Source organism: Zeugodacus cucurbitae, chromosome 2, assembly GCF_028554725.1.
Source record: "Zeugodacus cucurbitae isolate PBARC_wt_2022May chromosome 2, idZeuCucr1.2, whole genome shotgun sequence".
In the NCBI taxonomy this organism is placed as follows: Eukaryota; Metazoa; Arthropoda; class Insecta; order Diptera; family Tephritidae; genus Zeugodacus; species Zeugodacus cucurbitae.
This window is the reverse complement of record NC_071667.1, coordinates 72,825,675-72,850,346: the sequence shown is the minus strand read 5'-3', so window position 1 is coordinate 72,850,346 and position 24,672 is coordinate 72,825,675. Positions and strand designations below refer to the sequence as shown.

At 29.6% G+C, this 24,672-nt stretch overlaps 1 protein-coding gene across 36 annotated transcripts in view; it reads right to left on the bottom strand.

The window, feature by feature from the left end:
* The window catches only part of LOC105209134 (calcium-activated potassium channel slowpoke), a 123,395-nt gene that overhangs the window by 12,570 nt on the left and 86,153 nt on the right, over positions 1–24,672 (bottom strand). For 9 of the 36 annotated variants that reach the window (XM_054225672.1, XM_054225665.1, XM_054225663.1 and 6 more), the window contains exons 13-21: positions 23,424–23,582; positions 23,118–23,194; positions 22,185–22,220; positions 14,579–14,629; positions 11,169–11,195; positions 6,751–6,825; positions 3,794–3,826; positions 1,756–1,912; positions 861–926 (exon numbers count right to left, since the gene is read on the bottom strand). In XM_054225672.1, coding sequence (XP_054081647.1) covers positions 861–926; positions 1,756–1,912; positions 3,794–3,826; positions 6,751–6,825; positions 11,169–11,195; positions 14,579–14,629; positions 22,185–22,220; positions 23,118–23,194; positions 23,424–23,582 — 681 coding nt within the window. Of the gene's footprint in view, positions 1–860; positions 927–1,755; positions 1,913–3,793; positions 3,827–6,750; positions 6,826–11,168; positions 11,196–14,578; positions 14,630–17,232; positions 17,305–22,184; positions 22,221–23,117; positions 23,195–23,423; positions 23,583–24,672 lie in introns of all 36 variants that reach the window. The other 27 variants (XM_054225689.1, XM_054225686.1, XM_054225691.1 and 24 more) reach the window with 16 other exon arrangements.

Genomic DNA, 24,672 nt, shown 5'->3' with positions numbered 1-24,672 from the left:
TTTTATTATAAATAACCACATTTAATTATAATATAATTACTCACATATAGTATAGTATAGACAAATAGAAAAAATATGGAAGACAGGCGTTATACAATAACGAGCACTAACATATACTTAATTAACAAGTGAAGAAATTGCAAAATGATTATAAACTTATGTACAAATGAATATATATATATATATATATAATATAAATGATACATTGTTATTGTAATCACAATGTGAGTGTAATGGACACAGCGAGACGAGTGTTGAAAGTGAGTGATTCATAAGGAAAACTCGTAATTGAGTAAATATTGAGGCATCCGTGTGAGTATATGAGTATGTTTGTTTATTTCTGTGATGAAGATGTACTATTTCAATATATTAGACATTGATGGAGACATGAATTTTATGTTCAAAAAATGGCAAAACTATTTCATGACTTCTTAGAAACAAAACTACTTGTTTTTGTTTTTGCATTGAAGTTTGAAAAATAGATGCAAAAACAGTTACGTAAAATTACCAGTAATTCAAAATATGAAAAATTGCAAAATATGACTGGAGAGTGCATACGAATACCGGTAGTTGTAAATTATTTACACACACACACATTTACAATAAATTATATTACAACAAAAACATGCAATATTGCATGTGATAAAAGTAAATGCGACAATACATAGTAGATACAAAGACAACAGATAGATAGATAGAGACAATCGATAGAACAATTAAGTGAATAAGTACAAAATGTATGTGAGACCAAACGTTGTAGAATAGTAGTGAAAAAACGACAACAACAACAACTATGTATTGTGTGACATTTTAAATAGTGAAAGCATTCAAATTGTTAATAGTTTAGAATGGACGCATACATGAGCTTTTTAACTTCGTAAGCGAGTTGATAGCCCGCATATGGGTTAGCATCGTTTTCTGGCGGCCTGAAACAAAATTTTTGAATTAAGAGTTTTTTGCTTTTGTTCTTGCTAATAATATTGTTAACATTATTTTAAGTACATATTTGCATTTTGACATTGCTTACAAACAGAATACATATATGTATGTATATAAGTATATATTTATTAATAGAGAAACATAATTTCAGTGTTGTGGCAAGTAAGTAGTAAAAATATATAACAGTACTTTTTTTGTATTTTGAAATTTTTTCTTAATTTTTTTTCAGTTACAATCAAGAAGCTGCATATTTTACAAACGCTTGCTGTTAGAGATTCATTAAAAACAGAAACAACTTAGATGTAAAAGATTTCAGATTTTTTACACTGGAAAAAATGTTATGCCAAAATGAAGTTTTTAATGGTTGTTTGCAGAAATTTGCGCAAAGTATAAATAAAATTATATAAATATGAGTGAGAGTACACAGCGCAAAAATAACATAACTTAACCAATCAGAATTTGCTAACTCTATATTTGTTTTAATAAAAATATTGTTTATTGCTTGGGCACTGCTAACTAACGCTTTGTAGACTGCATTTTGAAAAATTATTCGTTCTTAAAAGCAGCTAAACTAATTTTTTTCACAGTATTTGCCTAGGCGTTATTTTTTTGGAAATTGCTATATATTTTTTTTGCTATTTTTCCAATATCTGTTTAATTTTCACTATTAAAGCTTTTAAGCACCACAGCTTTTCAACTAAAGCTTTTTAGTGTTAATATAATATTTATTTTAAGCGTTTCAGCATATATTTATTTAATATAGTATCACAAAATTTATATTTTTTTTTTCATATTTTGTCATCCCCTCATACTCACCTGTTGTATTGTGATGGTGATATCACCTGACCCTCAACCTGTTGTCGGTTAATTGTTGGTTTCACCTTGTTAACTTGTTTCGCCGCTATTGAATTCATATGCAACCCTGTACTACCGTTGCCGGTGCCGTTCGTACGGCGTCCATTGCGATTTATGACTGTAAATAAACATTTAACGGTTTTTAATTCACATAGTATTTCAAATAATTATATAACATAATTAAATACTTAACAAAAATGTGTACACAATTTTAGGTTAGCTAATATTTACATAGTTGGGTGCCTCAAGATTGCCATATATTTCACACTCCAATGTTTAATATACCAATGGTCTTAAGATCGCTCTGTATGTAATACTAATGCGAAGATTTCAATTAATATATCTTAAGTCTTAATTCGATACCATAATACCGGGTCTGTGTGATCTGAGAATATTATTCATTACTTAATAAATATTTTTTGATTCCATTACTTTAATGTAATAAAATTATAAAAAGGTGATTTATTTCTAAATATTAGGTTGTCAAATATTTCACTTCCTTATATTTTGTTTTTATTCAATGCTTTATAAAAAGTGCTACAGTGATCGGATTCAAATATTCGCCGTTTCGTTCGATAATATCCCCCTCGTAGAAGTCCCCCTCCTTATTAGCGAAGAACTCGGACATCCACTTTGCAGAAGCCTCTTTTGAGTTCAACTTTACACCACCAAGGGCGTTCGCCATGGACAGGAACAGGTTGTAATCACTTAGCGCTATGTCCGGGCTATATGGATGCGGTAAAACCTCCCATCCGAGCTCTCGTAGCTTCCGTCATCAACAAAGTGTGTCGTCTGGCGTTGTCCTGGTGGAACACTACACCCTTCCTGTTGGTCAATTCTGGACGCAATCCCATCAAACACACAGCAAAACCTTCCTGGACGTCACACCGGGCTTGGCCACTGTTCGGGACGATTCACCGGCCTTCGACCACGACCGTTTGATATTGTTGTATGTGATCCAGTTTTCGTCCCCAGTCACCATACGCTTCAAAAATGAAACGAGTTCGTTTCGTTTCAGCAGCATATCCCAGGCGTTTATTCGGTTCAGATAGTTTTTTTCAAATAGTCAAAGAAGTCGTCAAATCATGCGGCACCCAAACGGTTTGGTGACTAATTCCCATCTCCTGGGCGATGTCACGAAATGCCACATGCCAGGCTAACTCGATGTTTTCCATGATTTGATCGGTATTCGTCGTCACAGGTCTTCCGCCGGCTGGCTTATCCATGGTGTCGTTTTCATCTGCTCTGAATCGTCGAAACCATTCCTCCGCAGTTCGAAGTGATAGAGTACCATCCCCCAAAACACCATTAATCTCACGGAACGTTTCTCTGGCGGATTTGCCTTTAACGAAGGAAAACTTTAAAATCATGCATAGCGTCGTTTTGTACGTTATGTCATGACCTTTCAAAGGTGTATAGTATTGCCAGATACGAGCTCTGTAGCGCCTTATACATAGCTGCGAAAGTCAAAAAGGATATTTGACAACCTAATATATGACTTTGAAGTCTTTAAGACTTTATACGAAGTTTAACTTTCATGGAACTCTCTGAGACACCCTCTTTAAGGCTATAACTAGTAACGATACATCAATATGAAAAGCTTTGCTTATCAATTTATAGTTAGATGAATTAAGTTTTGTTTTGTGAAGGGATATACTCGGGTTTTTTATATACGATTTCTTAATTGTTCTTTAAAGACATCGAGACAACAATATTAATATAATATAGTACTAACGGCCTAGGTTTTTGGTTAAATTTGTGATTGTTGTGCTCTTTAGAGTATTATTGTATATATTTCAGGGCTTTGTTCATAAACTTTAATATATATATTTGAAGTCAGCGACAACTTAGTAATCTGATAAGAGATCAGTTATTGGCTAGTAATATCAAAATATTATGTTAATATAATTTTTATAAAAGGTCGCTGACTTCAATGGCATCAGCCACTGCTGTTCAACACTTAAACAAAACACAACACTTTGTAAATACTAATACTTACGGTTCACATCCTCTCTATCGCGTGTCATGTCACCTAATCACCAGCAAAGCGTTTTAAAAAAAGTATATACAGAAAGAAAAACAGATTTTAGAAAAAATATGCATTTGTTATATTTGCGGCGATTAGGTCGAAAAGAAAGGTAAATTTTTCAAACATTTTTTGTACGCGTACGTGTAATACAACTTGGTTGTGTTGTTGTTGTCTTTTGTAGCGACACTAATACATATGTAAGTAAGTAAGTAATTAAGTAAATTGTATGCGTTATAAGTAATTAAAAAGCGTGTGTAGTAAATCAGTACCAGATGATTACTAAGTATTAGCGGTTGGCTTAAGTTTTTCGTGTGCTAAGAACTACTAATTTTCATTTTTTTGTTGTTGCAAGTTAGCGTTTGAGCGTGAACACTGACACATTGCAGTTGTTGTTGTACATATACATTTAGAATATTTAATTTTGTACACAAACTGCGCTACACTCTGACTATTTCAAAAGTTTAACACTTTTCAAATCTTAAAGACTATTACGTTTAACGGTAACGGAAGTATATTCGCTGCTATTAGAAATTGTATTAAACTATAAATTATTTTGTTATTATACTTCCACAAATCACAAATTATGACAATTCTATGTAGAATACAGAGAGAGAGAGCTTAAAAGAGTACTAGAAAAGTGTGTAAGTAGTACAAAGTAATTCGAGTATATGAAGAGAACACAAAAAAGAAATTATATAACAGTTATGAAATAGTTGATTTGTAGTGACTACAAGTACTTTTTTATATACACACACATAATTATATGTAGATGAACTTACAAGTTTTAAATTTTTTTTTTTTGTTTTTAATTGAAATAGTAATTAACAAGCATAATTCATAGTATATGTATAGTAGAAAGCAAATCAGTGAAAAACGTTAAAAAAATATTTATTTCAAATACAATAATGATTACCAGTACTTATAGTAGTAGTAATTGATTTAGTTATACAAGTAGTTGAATGAGTAAATGTCAAAGTTCAAATACACACGTATAAAGAGAAATTCTGACGGCTAATTGTTGTTATTATTATTATTGTTTATACAGTTTATTGTAGACACACACGTTAAACGGTAAATTTATTTACTAACATTTTTTTACGTAAGTAACCGGTACTAGATATATACGAAAAACAAACAAATACAAACGCACAAATTATTGAAAAGTAATTGGGAGGTAATGGTAGAGGATTTCTTTTACCTACTTTGACAGTAATACAATGTGTTAACGGTTTTTGTTTAATTTTTAACACTACTTAATAGATAGTGTATGAATTAAAACAGAAATTAAAAAAATTAGAGTACAAATTGAAGTAAGGAAACCATAAAAATAACCTCAATTAACTCTCTTTGGATATTCCTTTACATATTTCTATAACCTTAAACTCACGAATCTAATATTTTTAAAATAGAAAAATTTAAATGATAATTGAATTCTTATTTCTTACTTGTATTTAAGATTTTTTTGTAATTTTAATTCCATATAGGGATCTTTGGAGATCATAATAATGAATGTATATCCCCAAAAAGCTGTTTTTTTTAATTTTTTTATTAAATTTAAACAACCATAAAGTTTCAATAATATTAGTTTTGAAAGAAACAATAAAGTTTCACAAGTCTCCAATGAAGCTTTTCATGATTTTTACTTACGATTTTCTTAAAGACATTGGAGATAAAAATCATCAATCATCATTATAAATTCCAACCGAAATTTAGTGTACACACAACCAACTTCAAGTTGTAACAATGTATCACTTTGCAAGTAATCCTTACATTACTATAGGGTTTTGAGATTCATTTTCAAATAGATTCTGTCATTGTTTTTGAGCAATAAATTCACAGGCTTCAAAAAATCGATTTTTTTGTTTTGTTTTAAATCTCTTCCAAAACTATCCAAGAATATGTCTTTAAAATTCCATAGGCCAATTCGACATATTTTCGAAGCTAGAGCATTTTTGTGGTCGAGCGTCGAGCAGTTTTCTCGAGTTTTCATTTTCACAAGTGTTAGAAAACGGTGCCGGCGATAGCAAAAAGAATATATGTCCGATCGAAAAAAACCAAAGTGATCTAGCTTCAGTATTAAATTATCTTCTATTTGAACTAAAAAAGTTGGACAAAAGTTGGACAAAAGTATTGTTTAAACTACTTGTTTTGCAACTTAACGTCAATTTTTTTTCTTATATTCTCCGTTTTCCGCAATCATTTCCTTCCCTTTCAAACAAAATTGCTAAAGAACGCTTTTCTTCGGCTTCTAAAGCAGACTACTGCCTTAATTACATCTATATATTATATTATAGAGACTTAAAAGACAAAATTGAAGAAGGAAAATAATATATGTAAAAGGGAGAAAATAATTCACATGGAAATTTCTCTAATTAATAATTGAAATCGAAATTTGTACGTTTATTTACGCTCACTCGAAGGTTTAAAGTATTTCTGAGATTTCTGTCATCCTCATAGTACAGATTTTATTTAAAATTAAATACAGCAACAAAAATCTTTAAAACAATGAAATTTTTTTTTAGATATAAACAAAAAAATTTGGCTAACTCAAATCAGGAACAACATAGGATAGTGTGTGTGGAAATTACATTTTGTACAAAGGAGTGCGTGTGCTTGTAATAAGTGTCTACAAAATTTGATTTTATTATTTATTTCTTGCTTTTTAAGCTTGACAAGTACAATTTAGCGCATGTTGAAAAAATTCCTTTATTTTCTTTGTAAAGTATTTGTTTTCAATGAGCTTATGAATGAATCGGAATGAATTTTGTCAAAATGTATGAGCTGACAATGCTGCTGATCATCCGATAAAGGATGGTAATAAATGAAAAAGTATTTTCGAAATATCGGAGTATGTAAGTGTGTGTGTGTATAGGTATGCGCGAACTGTGTGAGTGTAATAGTAGAGAGTTTGTAGAATTTTTCATTACCCGTTACTGATCCGCGCACATGCACCCGCTTGGGCAACTCTGGCGGCGTAAATGTGGGTGCTGGATGGAAATCATCTGTAAGATATTCACTAATCAGCGTACTCGAAAAAAATTTAGTTTAATTTTTGATTTTTTTTTTTAATTTGTCACTATGTCTTGCAATTTTAGTTTTACTTTTGTTTGCTTCATGTTTTTTTTTTTTATTTTAATACTTTTGGGTTATAATTTCAATGAGTGAGCAGTAAATAATAGTTTGAGCGTTTTGTTTTCGTTACTACATGTTGCTTGCTATTTATTTTGTTTTTAATTTCTTTACGTTTTCATTTTAATGTTTTAATTAAATTATCTGTTTTTAAGATTTTGTTTAAGATAACTAGTAAAATATAAACTTAACAGTTTGCATTAAATTATTGTTACTGGAGGTAACATTGTTGTGGAAGTTTAGATGGGATAACATAAAAACAGTTTGAATTATTTCAGGAGAAAATATTTTGAAAATTTTGTTAAAATTAATATTAAAAAAATAATAATAATTAAATATTCGCTTGTATGAAAATCTCTCTAGTGGGAAAGCGGTCATGCCAGCTGTCAAGGCTGGCTTAAAGCTCGAGTTATGAATATTGTTTGAACAATTCATAAGCTACTCTCCATATTTTTATTATAGACGTTTTCTTTAAGGTGCCTCTTTTATGCTATGTTATAGGCGTTCTTTAATCTGATTTTTTAATATTTTTTATATAATATCCATTGGATGGCGTTGAAATGAATTAGTACTCGATTTATACATTTCATGTATAATTTTTAAAACAATGGCTTTCTGAGAAGTTTCAAAGTTTAACGTGGAAATGGATTGCAAGATTCCAGAACTTTTTCTCTTGATAATTGAAAATTTTATTATAAAAGGATGATACAATAAAATTACTACGAGAAATCTCAGAGTTCTTAAGTCTGACTTAGCAAAGGTGGAATACTACGATGCGTAGAGACATTTTTCAAAGTCATCAGTCGGCCATTTTCGAAGTGATATAAAAAAATGATTTTCGAAAAAATCGGAGTCTAGACACCATTTTTCTAATTAATGGATATATACAAGCGAATATTCCTTATACAAGTTAATTTTTGAAGTTAAATTATTAAAACTAAAAAATTAAATTAAATTAACTTAGTTAGAAATTAACTTAACTCATAACCTAAATTATGTATAATCAGTGCAATCATAATTGAGAGAGTAATCAAAACGTAACGAAAAAGAGAATCTCAAAAATGTACAAAAAGGGAAAGCAAACATGTATTTTTTTATCGAGTTCGAATACAAATTTTCAGCTTTTGGAGAGAGGAAACTATTTCACATGCTCAGTTCAATATTTAGTTAAAATCGTGTATATAAAGTGTGGTTTGTGTGTAATTTTTCATTTGGTGATTCAAACAATTTAAGCAACAATAAAATTGAAAATACACATTAGTATTAGACTAGAAGATCTATAGAATGGATTTGAAGGTGAGAATTAATAATAAGCATGGACAAGGCAGCATGCAATCTAACATAATTTTTACTTTATAAAGTTTTATATGGATGGATTTTTAAAGCATGCAATGCTTATTGGCAACAACAACTAAACGGCGACTTAACGGTACATATGCACATTCTACAATTACTTAAGTGAAGAAAATGGCTAACTATTGTGTATTATATACACTAATCGATACTTAGAGGTATGTGCGACTAATTTGTGGAAGTTATAGCCGCTAGAGTTAATATTAAATAGAAGAACTAGTGCATGGAACTACTTAATATAGTTAAATATTATATATGAAAGTTATATAGTGTTGCACAAGCAATTTTGAACCTCTTCCAGTGAGTGCGAGCAAAGCTAAAGCCGATGTTCTTTTGTGTATTCAATTGTACATATATTGTATAAGATCATACATATTTATGTAACTAAATTTATATTTAATATGTAATGGATACCTAATTGAGTATATAATTTTGATGACAGTTGGGGAGCTCGATATCGAAATTGGTTTTGTACTTCCATACCACTGACCAAAAATTGTGGAAGATATATCAGGTCTGTTTCGAATAAGTTGATATATCTATGACCGATATTACTTGATCTCAGAATATTTGTTTGAGATTACTACATTTGCTAGCACTTGTAAAATCAAAGCTGTCTTCGAATTCTTCTATTTATGTTAAATGTGCTAAGATGGTCTATAATACCACAAGGTATACATACATTAAATCAATTTTACCGAATTCAATGCGAGTGAAATTATTTCACATCAGTGAAAATCGGAATAAAACACGCATTTTCAAGGGAAATCTCGTATATTATTTTATATAAGATAGATTTTTGGCACTGTAGAACGATGAAACTCTATAATATATTTCCAATACCTACTAATCTTATAAGTTTGGGTCATAAATTTCAAGAAAGATTAGTTTTTATATAATTTTATAATAAATATATTCATAATATTTATTTCATATATGAGTGTAATGTATTGTACTACACGTGCAAACCAACTAAATACTATATATCATATGCTTTAATATATACAACCGACACATAATATATTCTAATAATTCTACAATACATTCTTATACTTTAGCTTCAATAACACTCTTAGATAACTGTACTACACATATCATAAACAATGTAATTACTTTATATTCTATGAACCTCAAAATGTAAATATTATCTAAATGACTACGTATTTAACGAAAACTAACTATAACTAAATATTTTTTTAAACGCGTTGTTCTTGTTTACGAATATTCAGTTATAACCTGCGTCATCTGTTACGAGTATATTTTCAATATCTTCAGAGTTGAAATATTTATAGACACTCGTTGTTTCGATTATTATTTCTCCCATTGCATTGAATATTTTCCCTTAATAACGGCAAATCGCAGCGACAGGATTTTATAAATGAATTACATTTGCAACTAGCGTAGAAAATTAGAAGCATAGTAACTTCGAAGTTATGAAATTTTGAAGAGATTTTTATGAAAATTTAGATATTTTATTTAGACAACCATGTGTAAGTGTATAGATTTTCAAAGGTTTTTTTTTTAATTATATTGGCGGTATTTAAACCCTGGAACTCAAGTAATACGTACGATACAGATACTGAAACAATATTCGTATCAAACAACTGGATCCTTGCCTTTCCGTAGAATATGCCTAAATCATGTGTATATGTATCTTAAACCCGTATCAAAAATCTGAGTAAAGTCAGAAACACATGGTCATATTCGTTTAATAGCCCTTTTCAAAGTCTGAGGAACCATCTTTAATACATTGTTATATTTCCGATTTCTTGGGATTTGAATGAACTAGTTTCAGACATTTTTCTTATAATAGCTTAATTAACGTTTTTCGTCGTAGACTGCGCTTCAAAGGTCTGAAGGGTAATGTAGTCCTGGTGTTGTATTTAAAACCCCGAATCTGTTTTTTCGTTGTCTTACTACAATTTATTGCATTCTATAACTTCGAAATCTATATGCGCATTATAACGATAAAATAATGAAATATAATGATCACAAAAATTGTATCCCACTTCAACTTTTATTTGTAAGCTCATAAGTACTGTTACATAAATATCTACTTAATTAATATTGATTGAATACATACATACATATAACATAGATGCATTTTTATTTAGTTTATGCAAAATTTGTAAATGAAAGCACGTATTGAAATACCTAAGCAGATTATGCAAAAAAATTTATTAATATTTGTACAAATATATATTTATACATACACATATGTACGAGTATATTCATTAGAATATGTATATTTATAATCTTTGATTGCTATGCGAACACCGCAGTTGCTCAGAATCCAGACAAAAATTACAACAATTAGATATATATAAACTCGTTCCGAACACACACATACGAAAAATACCTATTTAATAAATTGTTGAATTAAAATAAATTCATTTCAAAATTAATAATAAAAGCAATTCTCGAATTCATTTCTTAGGAAACCAGTCTAAAATCTAAGTACAATTTTTAGAGCTGAATACAAAACGTTTATTATCATTACATATACATATACATATAATATATAGAGTATTTGCGTTCCAAAATTTGTTCCATAAACAATGTTGTCTATGTATTTATGTATGTACGAGTATATGCAGCGCCTATTCAAGTCGCACTCGCTAATCGAGCACGATATCAAAGCATTTTTCAGCGTTCTGTGGTTCAGTGTTTGTTAACACACACATTCAAAAAACAAAAAAAAAAAACTAGAAAAATATATATGTTAAATGCAGAACCAATCCATTAATTCATTATTGTTTGTTTGTACGAGTACGAGCAGTTGGTAATTGGAGTTTCGAATTGAATTATGCAAGTACATTATGTACTATGTGGGTATATAGTAGTTATGTATATTTGCACTTACTTGAGTAGAGTGAGTACTCATCGTCTTCTAGCCATTTCGTACAATATTGTTGTATTTTTTGTTGTTGTATTTATATATTTTTTCGGGTTTAAATATAATATTATTGTAGTTTAATACACATACAATTTGATTAGGTCAGTGAAAATACATATTGAATAAGACACAACGTCGATTACGTAAATAATACCCATAAAGACATTAAAGAAAAATAAATTTAAATTATATTAAAAATCAAGAGAAAGAACTGAGCAAGTTTTATGTATAGCGACTTAAATAATATGGCTGTTAGACTATAATGTTTATTGCGACCTTGAAAAATGAAATTATTTTATTTTAAGAACTTATGGGTAATTGAGCTTCCATGAGTGCAAAATCTCTAAAAAATTTTCTGAGAGCTATTTGTATACTCTCGCAACAAAGTTGCTAAGAGAGTATTATAGTTTTGTTCACATAACGGTTGTTTGTAACACTCAAAACTAAACGAGTTAGATATAGGGTTATATATACCAAAGTGATCAGGGTGAAGAGTGGAGTTCAAATCCGAATGTCTGTCTGTCCGTCCGTCCGTCCGTCCGTCTGGGCAAGCTGTAACTTGAGTAAAAATTAAGATATCTTAATGTAACTTGGAACACTTATTTCTTGGCACCATGGGAAGGTTGCTTTCGAAAATGAGCAAAATCGGACCACTGCCACGCCCACAAAATGGCGAAAACCGAAAACACATAAAGTGCCATAACTAAGCCATAAATAAAGCTATGGAAATAAAATTTGGTATGAAGGATCGCACTATGAAGGGGCATATTTGGATGTAATTTTTTTGGGGATGTGGGCGTGGCCCTGCCCCCAAATAGGTTTTATGTACATATCTCGGAAACCAATAGAGCTATATAAACCAAACTTTCTGCAGTCTTTTTTTTTTAGTCACTTCTTAATACAGTCCAAAAATGAAAGAAATCGGATAATAACCACGCCCACCTCCCATACAAAGGTTCGGTTGAAAAGTACTCAAAGTGGGTTAACTCACCAACGAATAATGTCAGAAACACTAAATTTCACATAAGAATTGGCAGATGGAAGCTGCACCCTTTTCTCAAGATCACCCTTTTCTGTAGTATCCACAACTGCTTGCCAACCGTTGGCGGTCTGATACAAATATGACTGAATTCAAAAACTGGATTGAATACATAGACAAATGGTTGGTCGGTTGGTTGGTTGAAAAGGGAGGCGAAGTGGGCCAGACCGCAAGCGGCCGTGCTTAGGCCAGCATTAGGTCCATTGTGCTCCCCGGGGTAACCTGATAAGCATAACCTGAACAACTCGGTCGATTTAACTTCAGCTGCCTAATTTCTCTAAGGTTTGAGTAATTGGAACCGTGGAAGGTATCTCTTATTAACCGACCGAAGGGTGGGCGTTCGCAAAGACAATGTCAAATAGTATGTCGAATTTAATTATACATAAATTCACATTTGGAACTTCTCAAAGATCTAAAGCTTGGTTCCACCAAGGTGTCTTAATACGAGTGTAAGCAGTCTGAATACAGAGACAGAGTCACAAGTACTCGTTTTCCAACAAAATTTCAGTCAAATCATTATTTTAAAGTTAAGGTCGGTACTTTTTTACTTCCTTAGCTAAGAAATGATGAATATTATTATAACTCGATATTTCACCTTAAACTAGGGGTTTCTAGAGAATAATTGAATTTATCGAAAAGCCTCTTTCAGTTTAAAAACCAATCGAATTATTGCATAAAATACATTTTTGATTAAGTTCATATGTCTAATAGAAATTAGTATTCCTTGTAAGTCTAGGTATCTATATTTATATCTCTGACACGTTTTCGAGTCCTAAATGATATTTCGTTGGAAAATTAGATGGACAATTTTTAAGAAACTTCAAGATATTTGTAATTAAACTTATGTAATATCTATTTTCCAATGTAGTCCTAAAAAAGTTGTGATCGCAATAAACGAAAATCATAATAATTGAATCAAATTACTAAAAAAACACCAAATAATAATAACCAAATAAAAAAATATATATATAGCACAACTACTGCTGCATGAAAAGGATACGATAATAAACGACTGACACAACAATGAATACAAAGATGAAGTTATAAAATTTATAGCGTCGATTTTGTGACATTTTGAGTATTGATGTGTGTATGTCAGTATCGGTTGTATTTGTACTTAAACTTAAAACTTGGATTGACTTTGTTGTGACTCATGATTTTTTATGTTACACAGCGATAAAACTTTGCAGAATTTTACGACTAGAGAAAGAGTCAGCATAACGGTTAAAATATATTGTATGATAAAACATGTAAAACAATGAAGTCGAAACGCTTACGAGTATGAGAGAACGTTTAGGAAAATACACGTTAAATAGTTTATGCAATAAATAGTATGAATGTATGAGTTGGTAAATAGACGATTACTAAAGTAAATGGACATTGATATGCGATTGTAGTTACTACAGTTAACGCACATGAAAATATTATGCAAATATTTATATAATACATAGGTAGATAGTAGTAAATGTTGATTTGTATGTGTGTTCGTGTGTGTGGGAGGCACTTATATAGTAAATTTTTTTGAATATAGAAATTTTTGATCATACACTTTTTTTGTAGAAAAATCGCACAATATTTTTTAGTCCTGATTTTTTTGCTTGAAAATTTTTGTAAACCCACACGCACACACACATACTTCAATTTTTATGAATTTTACAACACTTAAACATATATAGTATAGATGATTTTTTATTTACGTATAAGATGTGAAAGATGAAAAATATGGAAAAAATTTTAGAATTTTATTTCCGAAATTATATTTTCATATGAATGATTTCATTTTAAAGCTGGGTGAAAGTGTAGGGCGACACATATAAACAGTTTGTAAGCATTTGAAAGGAAAAGTGGCAAGTCGTTAGTGAAATTCGAAGTGGAGGGCGTGGCGTCATTTTGCAACATCGAAATTTAGCTGCAACCACACATTTGTTCTACCTAATTTTGTTGTTTTTATGCTCAAAGAACTGTGCTGCGCTACTTGCATTTGGTAGTCACGTGACCGACTTTTTAGTACGTTTATAAGCTATAACAACACCGAACTAAAAATATTTTTGACGACTAGTTGAAATTTGCTGATTTTTTTTTTAATATGCGAACAGTGTCTATATGTATGTATGTATGAGCACTTTGAATTACAACACAAATGTCTGTTATGTCTGTATGTATTGAAGATATTAGCTTGTTGGTTGTTGTAAATTAATTAAGCTGCGCATGAGACTAATACAGTAAACACATAATTAAATAAAATTAAAAAAATATGCGATTAAATGAAAATTGAAATTAAAACAAAAAGTAACAGAAAAAACATGTATTAAATGCTTATTTGAATTTTTATACGTACTTGCACGTCCCACCATTTGGACGGCGCGGACGCCTTTCCTGAATGTGGCCACTGTTTCGTTCATAGAAATACACACAGTTTTTTGTTTGGCGTTTTTTTGTTGTTTTTTTGTTTAGAGAGGAACGTGTGAAAAGGTAATGACAGAATAATGAGAGATTTATGTTGATACTTAATTTTTTTTTTTTATTTTTGTTCATCATTCTAATCAAAATGAAATCACAAAAATGAAATTAAATCACAGAAAATAAGAACACAAAATTACCAAACCAAAAACCAAAGTTTAGCACAATAAGTACACACATAAAGAAATCATGTTCAAATGAATGCAAGAACTGAACTGACAAAATGAATGCTTTAAATTACACAACGAAGAAAATTATGTTTTAATACAACAGAAATGACACTTTATTCATAGCCTTAATTACAAAAAACACTCGTTAGTGTTTGTATATTTAGTAGATAGTAGCTTTATAATTTTATATTTCAATATGTTAATATCTATAATAAGAGAAATTGTCAAACGCAGAGCTCGTACCAGTTACCCTATCACAACCTAAACACAACTATTTAAAATTTAGTAATAAAATTCATCATTTCTTATATATTTTATTTTCAAAAATTACTTTTCCTCACCTAAAAATTTATTGCTATTTAGTGTTAAATTTATTCATATTTATTTTTTACCAAAAGTCTATTATTGTATTTTATTACTATTATGATTTGGTTCAAACTATATATTATGTGCTTTCTCGAGCTTTCACCTTGTAAGTGTTCAACTGTTAGAAGGTCCTAACAACATTATTTTTATATGATCGGGCAAACCGAGTAGGTTCCAAACGAAGTTTTCGCGAAAAAGCTTTATCTTTCCTTAATTGTAAGGATTTTAATTCAATCAAATCAATCTTATCGGATGTCAGCCGTTGAAATTTTTTGAATGAAGACAATGTAGACACATCTTAATACTTTTTTCAGGAATCACGCCTTTCTGAGATTAGGACGACAAAAAAGATCTCGGAGATCACCGCCATGGACATAATATAATATAGCATATAAAATCTATATAAACCATAGTGTTTCGCCGCGCTTTGCATTCATATGAAATTTCATCATCATTCTTAAATTAGAATACGGTACTTAAATTTTACCCTAGACCTATTTATGTAATCTAGATCTGTTAATATTAGGTAAATACTGTTTGAGGAAGTTGTTTTTATAAAAATATTCGTTTTACCCTTTATAAATATTTATAAATATGCTATCTACATATTATATTAAGCTTCGATGTTAAGTCGCTCAGGGACTACGAGTAGCGTGTTTTAAGCTTTGGAATAAAAGGTTGAAATTATGAAACTTTTAGAAATTTTATGAAATGTCGGAAAATATTTGACAAGGACTCATAATTTCATTACAGCCTTTTCGCACAGCCAAATTAATTTAATATATTAAGATTATAATTGAGAAACCAGGTTTTGCCTTTCGGACAGCCGGCTACTCGATTAACGATCAGCTATTATAATTTTTATTTTGCTGTTCATAAGAAGCTGGTAAGTTACATTTTCTGATTGCTATTTTATCAATAAGCACAGCCAAATTTAAATAATAGACAACAAACTGCAGATTTGCATTCCAGTCTCAACTCAATTTGTATTCGATTAAAAATTAATGTAATAAAATACGATTTTGCTTTTGTATGGTAAATCGCTTTAATAGAGCAAAGGCCGGTTAATTGAACAATTAACTCCTGTGCGAAAAGGCTATTATATTTGAATATATATTTTTTCTTAATTAATGCAATCACTTTCCCTAAGAGACCTCATACCAGTTTACTTAAAGCGAAGCTCAGGCTCTATAATTGGGTGTATGAAAAGCACGTATTATGCGGTATCCTAAGCATATTATCTATATTAACTACATATATAAGTTTTTGTCAGCAGAATAGTTCGCCTACTTATCTTTAAGGTGTGGGACTAACTGTACTATTTTAAAAGCGGCTCATGTATGGAAATTGGTTTGCATTAGTTGATAGAGGCAACTTTTACTACACAGAGTTGCCAAGCAGTACATTTAAAATGCATTTAGTATTTTACTAAATATTTTTCATTTCATTTAAAATATATATTTTCCTTTAAATTTTATAGCAAATTAAATTGGTAGAAAAGAGTGTAAATAATCTTTAACTCCATATAGCAGCCAAGAATAGTTGAATATATACACATAGATAGAAGGTATAAAAGTTTGGCATTTATGTTAATTAGCTGGCAGTTAAGGCGGTAATACATTTACGAACGCATGTAAGGCACATTGAAAAGAAATTGCGAAAATTACATTAAATAGCGCAGCTTTAATGCTTATGTATTGTTGGGTTTAGTTCAGTTATAGTAGTTTACGCTTTTGTTAAGTACTAAGCAAACGATTTGAGTTAATGATTTGTAATTTTCTTTTTTATTCACTAATAATAACTATGCATTTGGCAATGTTGGCAAGTAACGCAATGAATTTTTGTTTTTGTTTTGGTTTTTGTGATTTTTGTTTTACGCAATTTTGGGTTAAAGCTGGTTTTGATTGGATTATTACTAAAATTGTTATTGTTATTGTTATTATTATTACTATTATTAATTTGCTTAGGGTTTTTTGTTTTGGCTATATTTGCATACCCTCCATTTGGTTAAGGACTGAGGTAATGCCTTGATTCACCATTCCGGTCTGCATCATAATCATGCCCACATCTGTAAGATGGTTTACAATTTGTTGTTGTTGTTTGGTTTTGCTTCAAATGTTTATATAATACATAGATATAAGAAATCAATGAATGTTTGAATTTCGATTTTGAGTTGCCAAAATATATAGTAGATATTTATATGCATATGTAATTGTAAATGTAAAATGTATAGCTACTACATAAATACTTATCGTTTTAGTATTAGTTAAGTTTTATTACGCATAAGTAAACGATACGATGTGATTGATGAAATACGCTATTATACTGGTATGTGAATTAGAAGACTTACGACCTTTGGCGGGTAAAAATATTGTATTTGTAAAACAAAAATCGTTGCTTGAATCTCTACCCATGAGATATCGTGTGTTAGTATATGATAGGTTATATTATTCGTTTCGTAAATAGTCCAACAAACAATGCGTGCGAGAAGTTTTATTAATATTTTGATAACAACTGATCTTAATATTCATGAATTATATATTACTTTGACTTTTATTAAATAAGACTAACTGAGGTTACCGAAATTTTGTTATCATTACATTGTGGTAATCACTAAGGAATGCTCAGCAGTAGAAAATAAGTCAGATTCGTTCAAGAGTTAAAGTCTTCATGTCAAATAACATCAGGTTTCAACGTTGGAACTGTCTAGAATTGTGAGAGATCACTTCTCCATATTCGAAGATCTCCAAGATTTTGGAGAAATATTATATATATATATATATATATTCGAATATGTTTTCAGTCTTAGAATCCTTAAATTAATTTTAATCAACTTTAACTTCTCAAATAACATGATATATACCCACTCTCAATCGGTTTCACATTGTTTGTTGTACTATCTACACTTTTCGTTGAGTTGCCTAAAGCCATTCCAACACCAAGAGGTTTCAAATGTAGCATCTATCATATAACCAACTGGAACGCGTGTATCAAGAACCAAAGCTTGCACTACTGCTGCTACGGAATAAATGCAACAAACGGTACTTCAAATGCGCGGTTAGTTTTGAAGCTGCAGCGGCAGGTGTGTATCCGGGCGTAGCGAAAGCCGCATCCAACGCAATCAAACTCTCAATCAAAACGTTGTAATTAAACTAAGTTTCAAACTCAATTGTTGTTGCCGTTTGCGGTAGCAATTAGTCACAGAATGAACGTAGCCTTGGGGTTGCCATGTTTTTATAATTTTCTATTGCATATTTTTTTCGAATTTTTTTATTAATTTACCACCTACTCGCTTCATCAACAACACTATAACTGATGTACTTAAGGTTCAGCAAAGAGAACGCAACGCATTTCGTATTATTGTCACAGCTACTTGGGTAACTAATACATACATATTTACAGTTGTGTTGGTTGTGCCTACTTAATTATTTCAACAAATCAAGTTGAACAGCCGTAAAATACTGTAGGTATAAGTAAGTGTTAAGAATGTTACGTATACGCACCTACGAACTCTGTTTGTCTATGCTCTAAATGCTCAAATGATTATATATTATTTACTTATATATTTAATATATTTATTGTGGTATATACTATGTTGTGTGAAACACTACAAGAACGTATTTACAATTGCTTTGTAACGAGTGTAAGTTTGTAGAAACATTCTGATATATACATATACATATATTGTTTGATATAATCTCTCCAACGTATTGCAGTGGTGTTTATGTTTACATACAATGCTTTCGGGTGAATGATACCTAATTTACTTGACCAAAAATACATATAAACGCATAACTTACGTTACTACATACTCAAATATATATATATATATTTTATGTTAAATAAGTAACGATTTATTTATATTTTTAATTAATATACTCTATTATTTAGACCTGCTTTCAATGTGTGTGTGTCTTCATTAACTCTTTTGAGTGTTTAATAAATTTTTTGGTTAAATATTTTGTGCGAGATTTGATAAAAAATCGAGCAATGTGCAATTTAAACAATTTTAAAAGGGAAACAAATGTGCTTGACTGTGCTGCTATGATCATATAGTACACTTTAAACATAAATTTATCGCTTGCTATACATTTTCTAACGCTTTTAAGTACCCTGTAATTACATGTAATCACACTAAAAATTGCACGCTCGTAAACTTTATCGAATCTCTAGTGAAATTTTTGTTTGTTATGCTCCATTAAAAATACTTATTTACCTCAAGTAATGAGTTTGTAATTGATTACTGTATCATTACTCATAACAAATACAAATACCATTAAATATTTATAAATGTAATTCAAATACCTAAGCAGCAACATTTCAATTTCAAATATTCAAATACATAACTACATTTGGTGTCTTCAATCAATCAATTAACCATAAATATGGGGTCATTACATAAGTGTTAGATAACATACACTCTATAAGGGGGATTCGTACTTGCATTTGTAATTACATAACGATATACATATATAGGTGTAATTATATCATTTATATATCTGCATACAAATATCGTTTCTTATTCGATAACTATTCATGTATAATACTATATGTTTATGCATATTCTTTATGATTTCGGTTTTGAGTTTGTGCCAGTCCATGCACTGCTCATCAGCAATTAGAACATTGACGAGCTAACAAAAGGAAAAAGCAATTTACGTTTATGTGCAGAGTATTTAGATTTGATATATATATAAAAGGGAAAGTTGAAAAAATTCTCGGTTTAAAGTAACTTATTCTGAAAAAAACTGCAGTGGTTTATATGTTTGTGTATGTCATATTGCGTTCACCATAAATTTGTTGTATAAATTATTTTATGTGTGTAAAGCCAATTGCAAGATTGAAAGAAGATTGATTAATTGGTATGTACATTCTAATTGTGAGGGTTTCATTAGCTATAAAGAGAACCCCAATTTTTATTTTTTTTAATTTTTCTTTTACTAAAAATCCTTTTAAAAGTTTCCTAACATAAAATTTAATAGTAGTAGTAATTAAGTCTGAACTCATATTATTTATTGTTTAAGAGAGATCAAAAAATATATATCCAGCTTGGTCCCCTAACAAGAAACTAAAATTGTGAAGACTGGTATTAAACCTATATGGGTTTGGAGCATAATATCTATCAACATCTAAATTCAACATAAAAATCCCAACACTTTTCAAAGAAGGTTCAATTCTGTTTAGTATGGTATCTTCATATGATATACGTGCGGTAATAACCTATATTAGTCATTTTGGCGATATCAATTGTTCAGCTCGTGGTTGGGATATGATGCATTAGACTAATACATCTATACCCAAAATTACTCAGAGGGTTTAGACGATTTACGACTAAGCAAGTAGATCCCTGATTGGAACCCTATCTCAATAAATTTTTTAAAATGATAGCCTTTGAAGCCAGGCTTTTTCATAAATAATATACTGACAATTTTAATTTAAACATTATTGGAACGTTGATAGTACTAAGCTGCTTTTGAAGTTTATTCCAAAATTTGGTTATATACGAAGTACGATATGGATAGCATTGATACTGATCTTTAACGATCTATAGCTAATTGCTCTCATTTATTTTCTCCTCGCTAACTCATTCATTTTATTTTCATAACTATTTGTGTATTTAAAAAAAATATTTTTAATAACTTTTTACTGTGCGCATTAAAATTTTGAAATTCATTTCTACAAATTTTAATTAAAAATAGTGTGCTAACAGAGTAAAAAAATGTGATTTGAAGAGGTGTGTTGCCATATTGAAAAAAACAAGAAAAAATGTTACAATTTCACTTTTGTGTTTATTTCTTTACAAATCAAAAGTAAGTTTTGTCGCCTTGGTCTTCGGTAGTCTAGGGAGAGAATGCAACGCAGGCAAACATATTTACAGAAAAAGTGAGGAATCAATCAAAGAAATTGATATTGAAACTTATTTATAAAATAGGTATTTTGAGGAGCAGCCATACGGTAACAGTAGTGTAAAGAGGCGAATTGTACCGAAAACAAGAACGTATAAAATATATCTAAAAGAGTTTTGAAGGAGGTGTTTGTTGGGTAAGGGAGAAGTGAAATTATAAGAAATAAAAAAAATTTATGAAAATTATACAATTGTAGTCTATATTTGGCAAAAAAATTATGAAAAATTTCAAATAAAATTATTTTCTTAATTTTTTAAAATTGAATGACTATTTTAAAAATTTTATTTTTTAAGAAAAAAATAATTTTTTTTTTTTAGCTTTTTTAACAATTTAATGAGACTCGAAACAGTTCTAGATAATTAACGATTCAACACTAGTTCGAATTTAAATGACTATTTGTACCTTTAATTGAATAGATATTTTTAGTGATTATATTTATATAGTATCATCAACGAAATATTTGAATATAAATTGTTTGATTCTTTTATAAAAATATTTACACTCTGCTTTATAGATTTATAGAAACAAAGTTGGAATTTTTTAAAGAAATGTTATTTGAATGAGTATAGTTTTAAGGGAGTGTTCAAATGAAATTTTTACAAAACATTTTTAGAAAATGAAATAAATGAATTTAAAATGAAATTGGTATCAAATGTAAAAAAATGGTGTAAAACATAAAATAAAATATGTTAAATGTCAAATGGGATTAAAAAATTAAATAAAAATTATTTGATAACGCACAAGGAAACTGGATTGGTTGGCTCTCGATTTGGTAGTTAGAAGTTTTAAGTGTTTGAAAAAAAAATAAATTAGGATTTTAAGTTTTCTTATAAGAATTGTGGGCAAACGGAATATTTGTATACTACTAAATTTTGTCAAAGAATATTATTTGGTGTATTTCATTGAAATTTGTGTTGGGGTTTTTGGTGTTTCATTTTGCATTCTTTTTTCTCTAATTTAGTTTTTGTTTTTTAAATTTTTAATTTGTAAAGTTATATGCTTTGTGTTACATATTAAATTAACTAGTTTAAAAATAATTTACCTAAATCATCAAATTTGGTCCTCGGCTGTACTGTCACTGTTTGGGAGATGCGTATTGTTTTGGTTTATGAGTTGTAAAATTTTCAAAATACCATTATATAAATGTAAATATATATGCATATATATTTATATTGCAATTACATAACGGCATTGTAATTATCATTAACAAGTTAGTTAAATTTGAGTTATGTAGTTGTTATAGTTTTTAATGAAAATTAATTATTTTTGGTTTTCGATAGGTAGAACGCACAAGGCATATGTTTTTTTTTTCATTTGCGCAGGAACACGCCGACATTTTGGGTAGATAAATAAAATAATAAAGTTATATTTTAAGAAAATCGTACTTCAATATACATAAATGTAAGTTTGTGTTGAATTTTCATATTATAAATTTAAGTTAAACGGTTTTTGTGTTGTTTATAGAGTATATAATAGTTACAAATTACAAAATGAAAAATTTCGCTTTGGAAATTAAAAATAAAATATTTTTTTAAAATACATTATAAAATACAACTACTTAAATAGAGATAGCTTTATAGTAATAGTATTAGTTTTTTTATAATACCTCAATTTTTTTTACTTAGCTGTATATAAGGTATTGAGAGTTATTGCTTCAATAATCTTGAGTAATTATATATATATTTTTTTAGCGCTGCTTCACAACGCCACAGCATAATATGTTGCGGTTATTACAATTTTTATGTTATTTATCAATAGATATTGGTCTCAATATTTTCATTTTGCTTTATATAGTTAAGAGATAGTATTATAGTTGAAATCAAAGTGAAAAAACAAATTCAAAAATGCTTACTAGATAAACAAAATTATTCGAAATTAATTGTTATTTTTTATACGAAAATTAAAACTAAATAAATATTTTATTTAAATTATTCAAATAATATACGCGTTATATAGTTATGGAAAGTTTACTTACAGTTTTTACATTTACACTTCTTGATCAATGTTTCGTCTTTGATGTCCTCATGGCAGGCCTTGCAGTAAAACCAGGCGCTGAAATGGCAAAGGGTAGGGAAGTTATCAAAAATTAGCTTATAAAAATTAGTTAGAATATTAATCAGAGAAGGTGAATCATATTTTATGTCGATCATATGAACAATGAACAACTCTATTTGACAAAAAAGTCAGTTACTCTGTACTTAGATCACATTTGTTCTAAATTTTCGGTTTTCGTTATTTCCTATTCATTAAATTTGCTTAAAAATATATAACTTTTACTTACCGCTTCACTTCATCCGCACTTTGCGCAATAAAGAAGCCTTGTGTATTCGCCTGTATTTTGGCATTACGCGGATTTATCGATATTTTACTATCCGCACCCTCTTCGGCACCTTTGATTTCGATAGCGACCAGCAGTAGTTTCAGTTTCGAAAAGCACAGTCTGCGAAGAGGGGTTCAGAGATATGAAAATATTAGTATTTACTAATAAAAATATGCATACAAACTTAATACTAGATAAAATACTATGCATTAGAAGTAGTTTTGAGAAAAAGTATAAGTGATAAGTATTAAATATTAATAAGAAAAAATATTGTAATATCCAGTATTTACAAAATGTGCCATGATTTATAAGGACACACATAAATTACGAAAATGCATGCAAACACACAAGGTGCTGTAATAGAAGTTTATTGAAAGAGTTTGTGTTGAAAGTACAAAAAATGCATGCAGACAAAAAATCGCATGCGATAATTTTTTTAAATACTGAACTTAAAACAAAATTTTTTTGACATGGTTTGTTATGGAAAAAAACTACAAAAATGCATATAACATAGTTCATCCAGACAAAAAATCGCATGCGATATATTTTTTATTTCATGTTATAAATTTAAAAAATACTAAAAAAGTACTTACTACGCACTTAAATATAAAAATAATATTTTTAAAAATAAATTAAAACCTTTTTCCTGCGCTAAGCAAAATAAGCAGCCAACTACCGAAGCTGTATACCAAAAAAACACATTCACATTCACATCTTACACGAGCGGCGTGGACAGGACGCATGCCAACGACATATCTATGTATGTGTGTGCATAATATTTTCATTGCAATTGTGAGGATTGCACTACATAAAAAAAATGTTGGTAAATATTTCACAAGCGTTCTTTAGGCGAGGGAGTATACGAGTAGGCGCGTATGTATGTAAGTAATAACAGCATAGTTTATTAGGGCAATGTTATTGTGGGTACAACTGTTAACAAAATGTTAAATTACAGTATGAGTCTTGTTTTGAACGAGGATTCGCAGGTGTTGTTTAGTATAGGTACTTTTGATGTAGGTGTGTAATTATGCGCGTACACATCAGCCAAAAAGTATATTTCTTTGTTTGTTTTTATGTAATGGGTGGTAGATCATGGGTTTTTAGTAGATGTTAGGGGTAGTGACGCAAATAGTTAATTAGCTAAATTAATTACTAAGTATGGCTATATACTTTCAAGGGAGTGGGGAAACAAGCATTTGAGGTGTTCGGA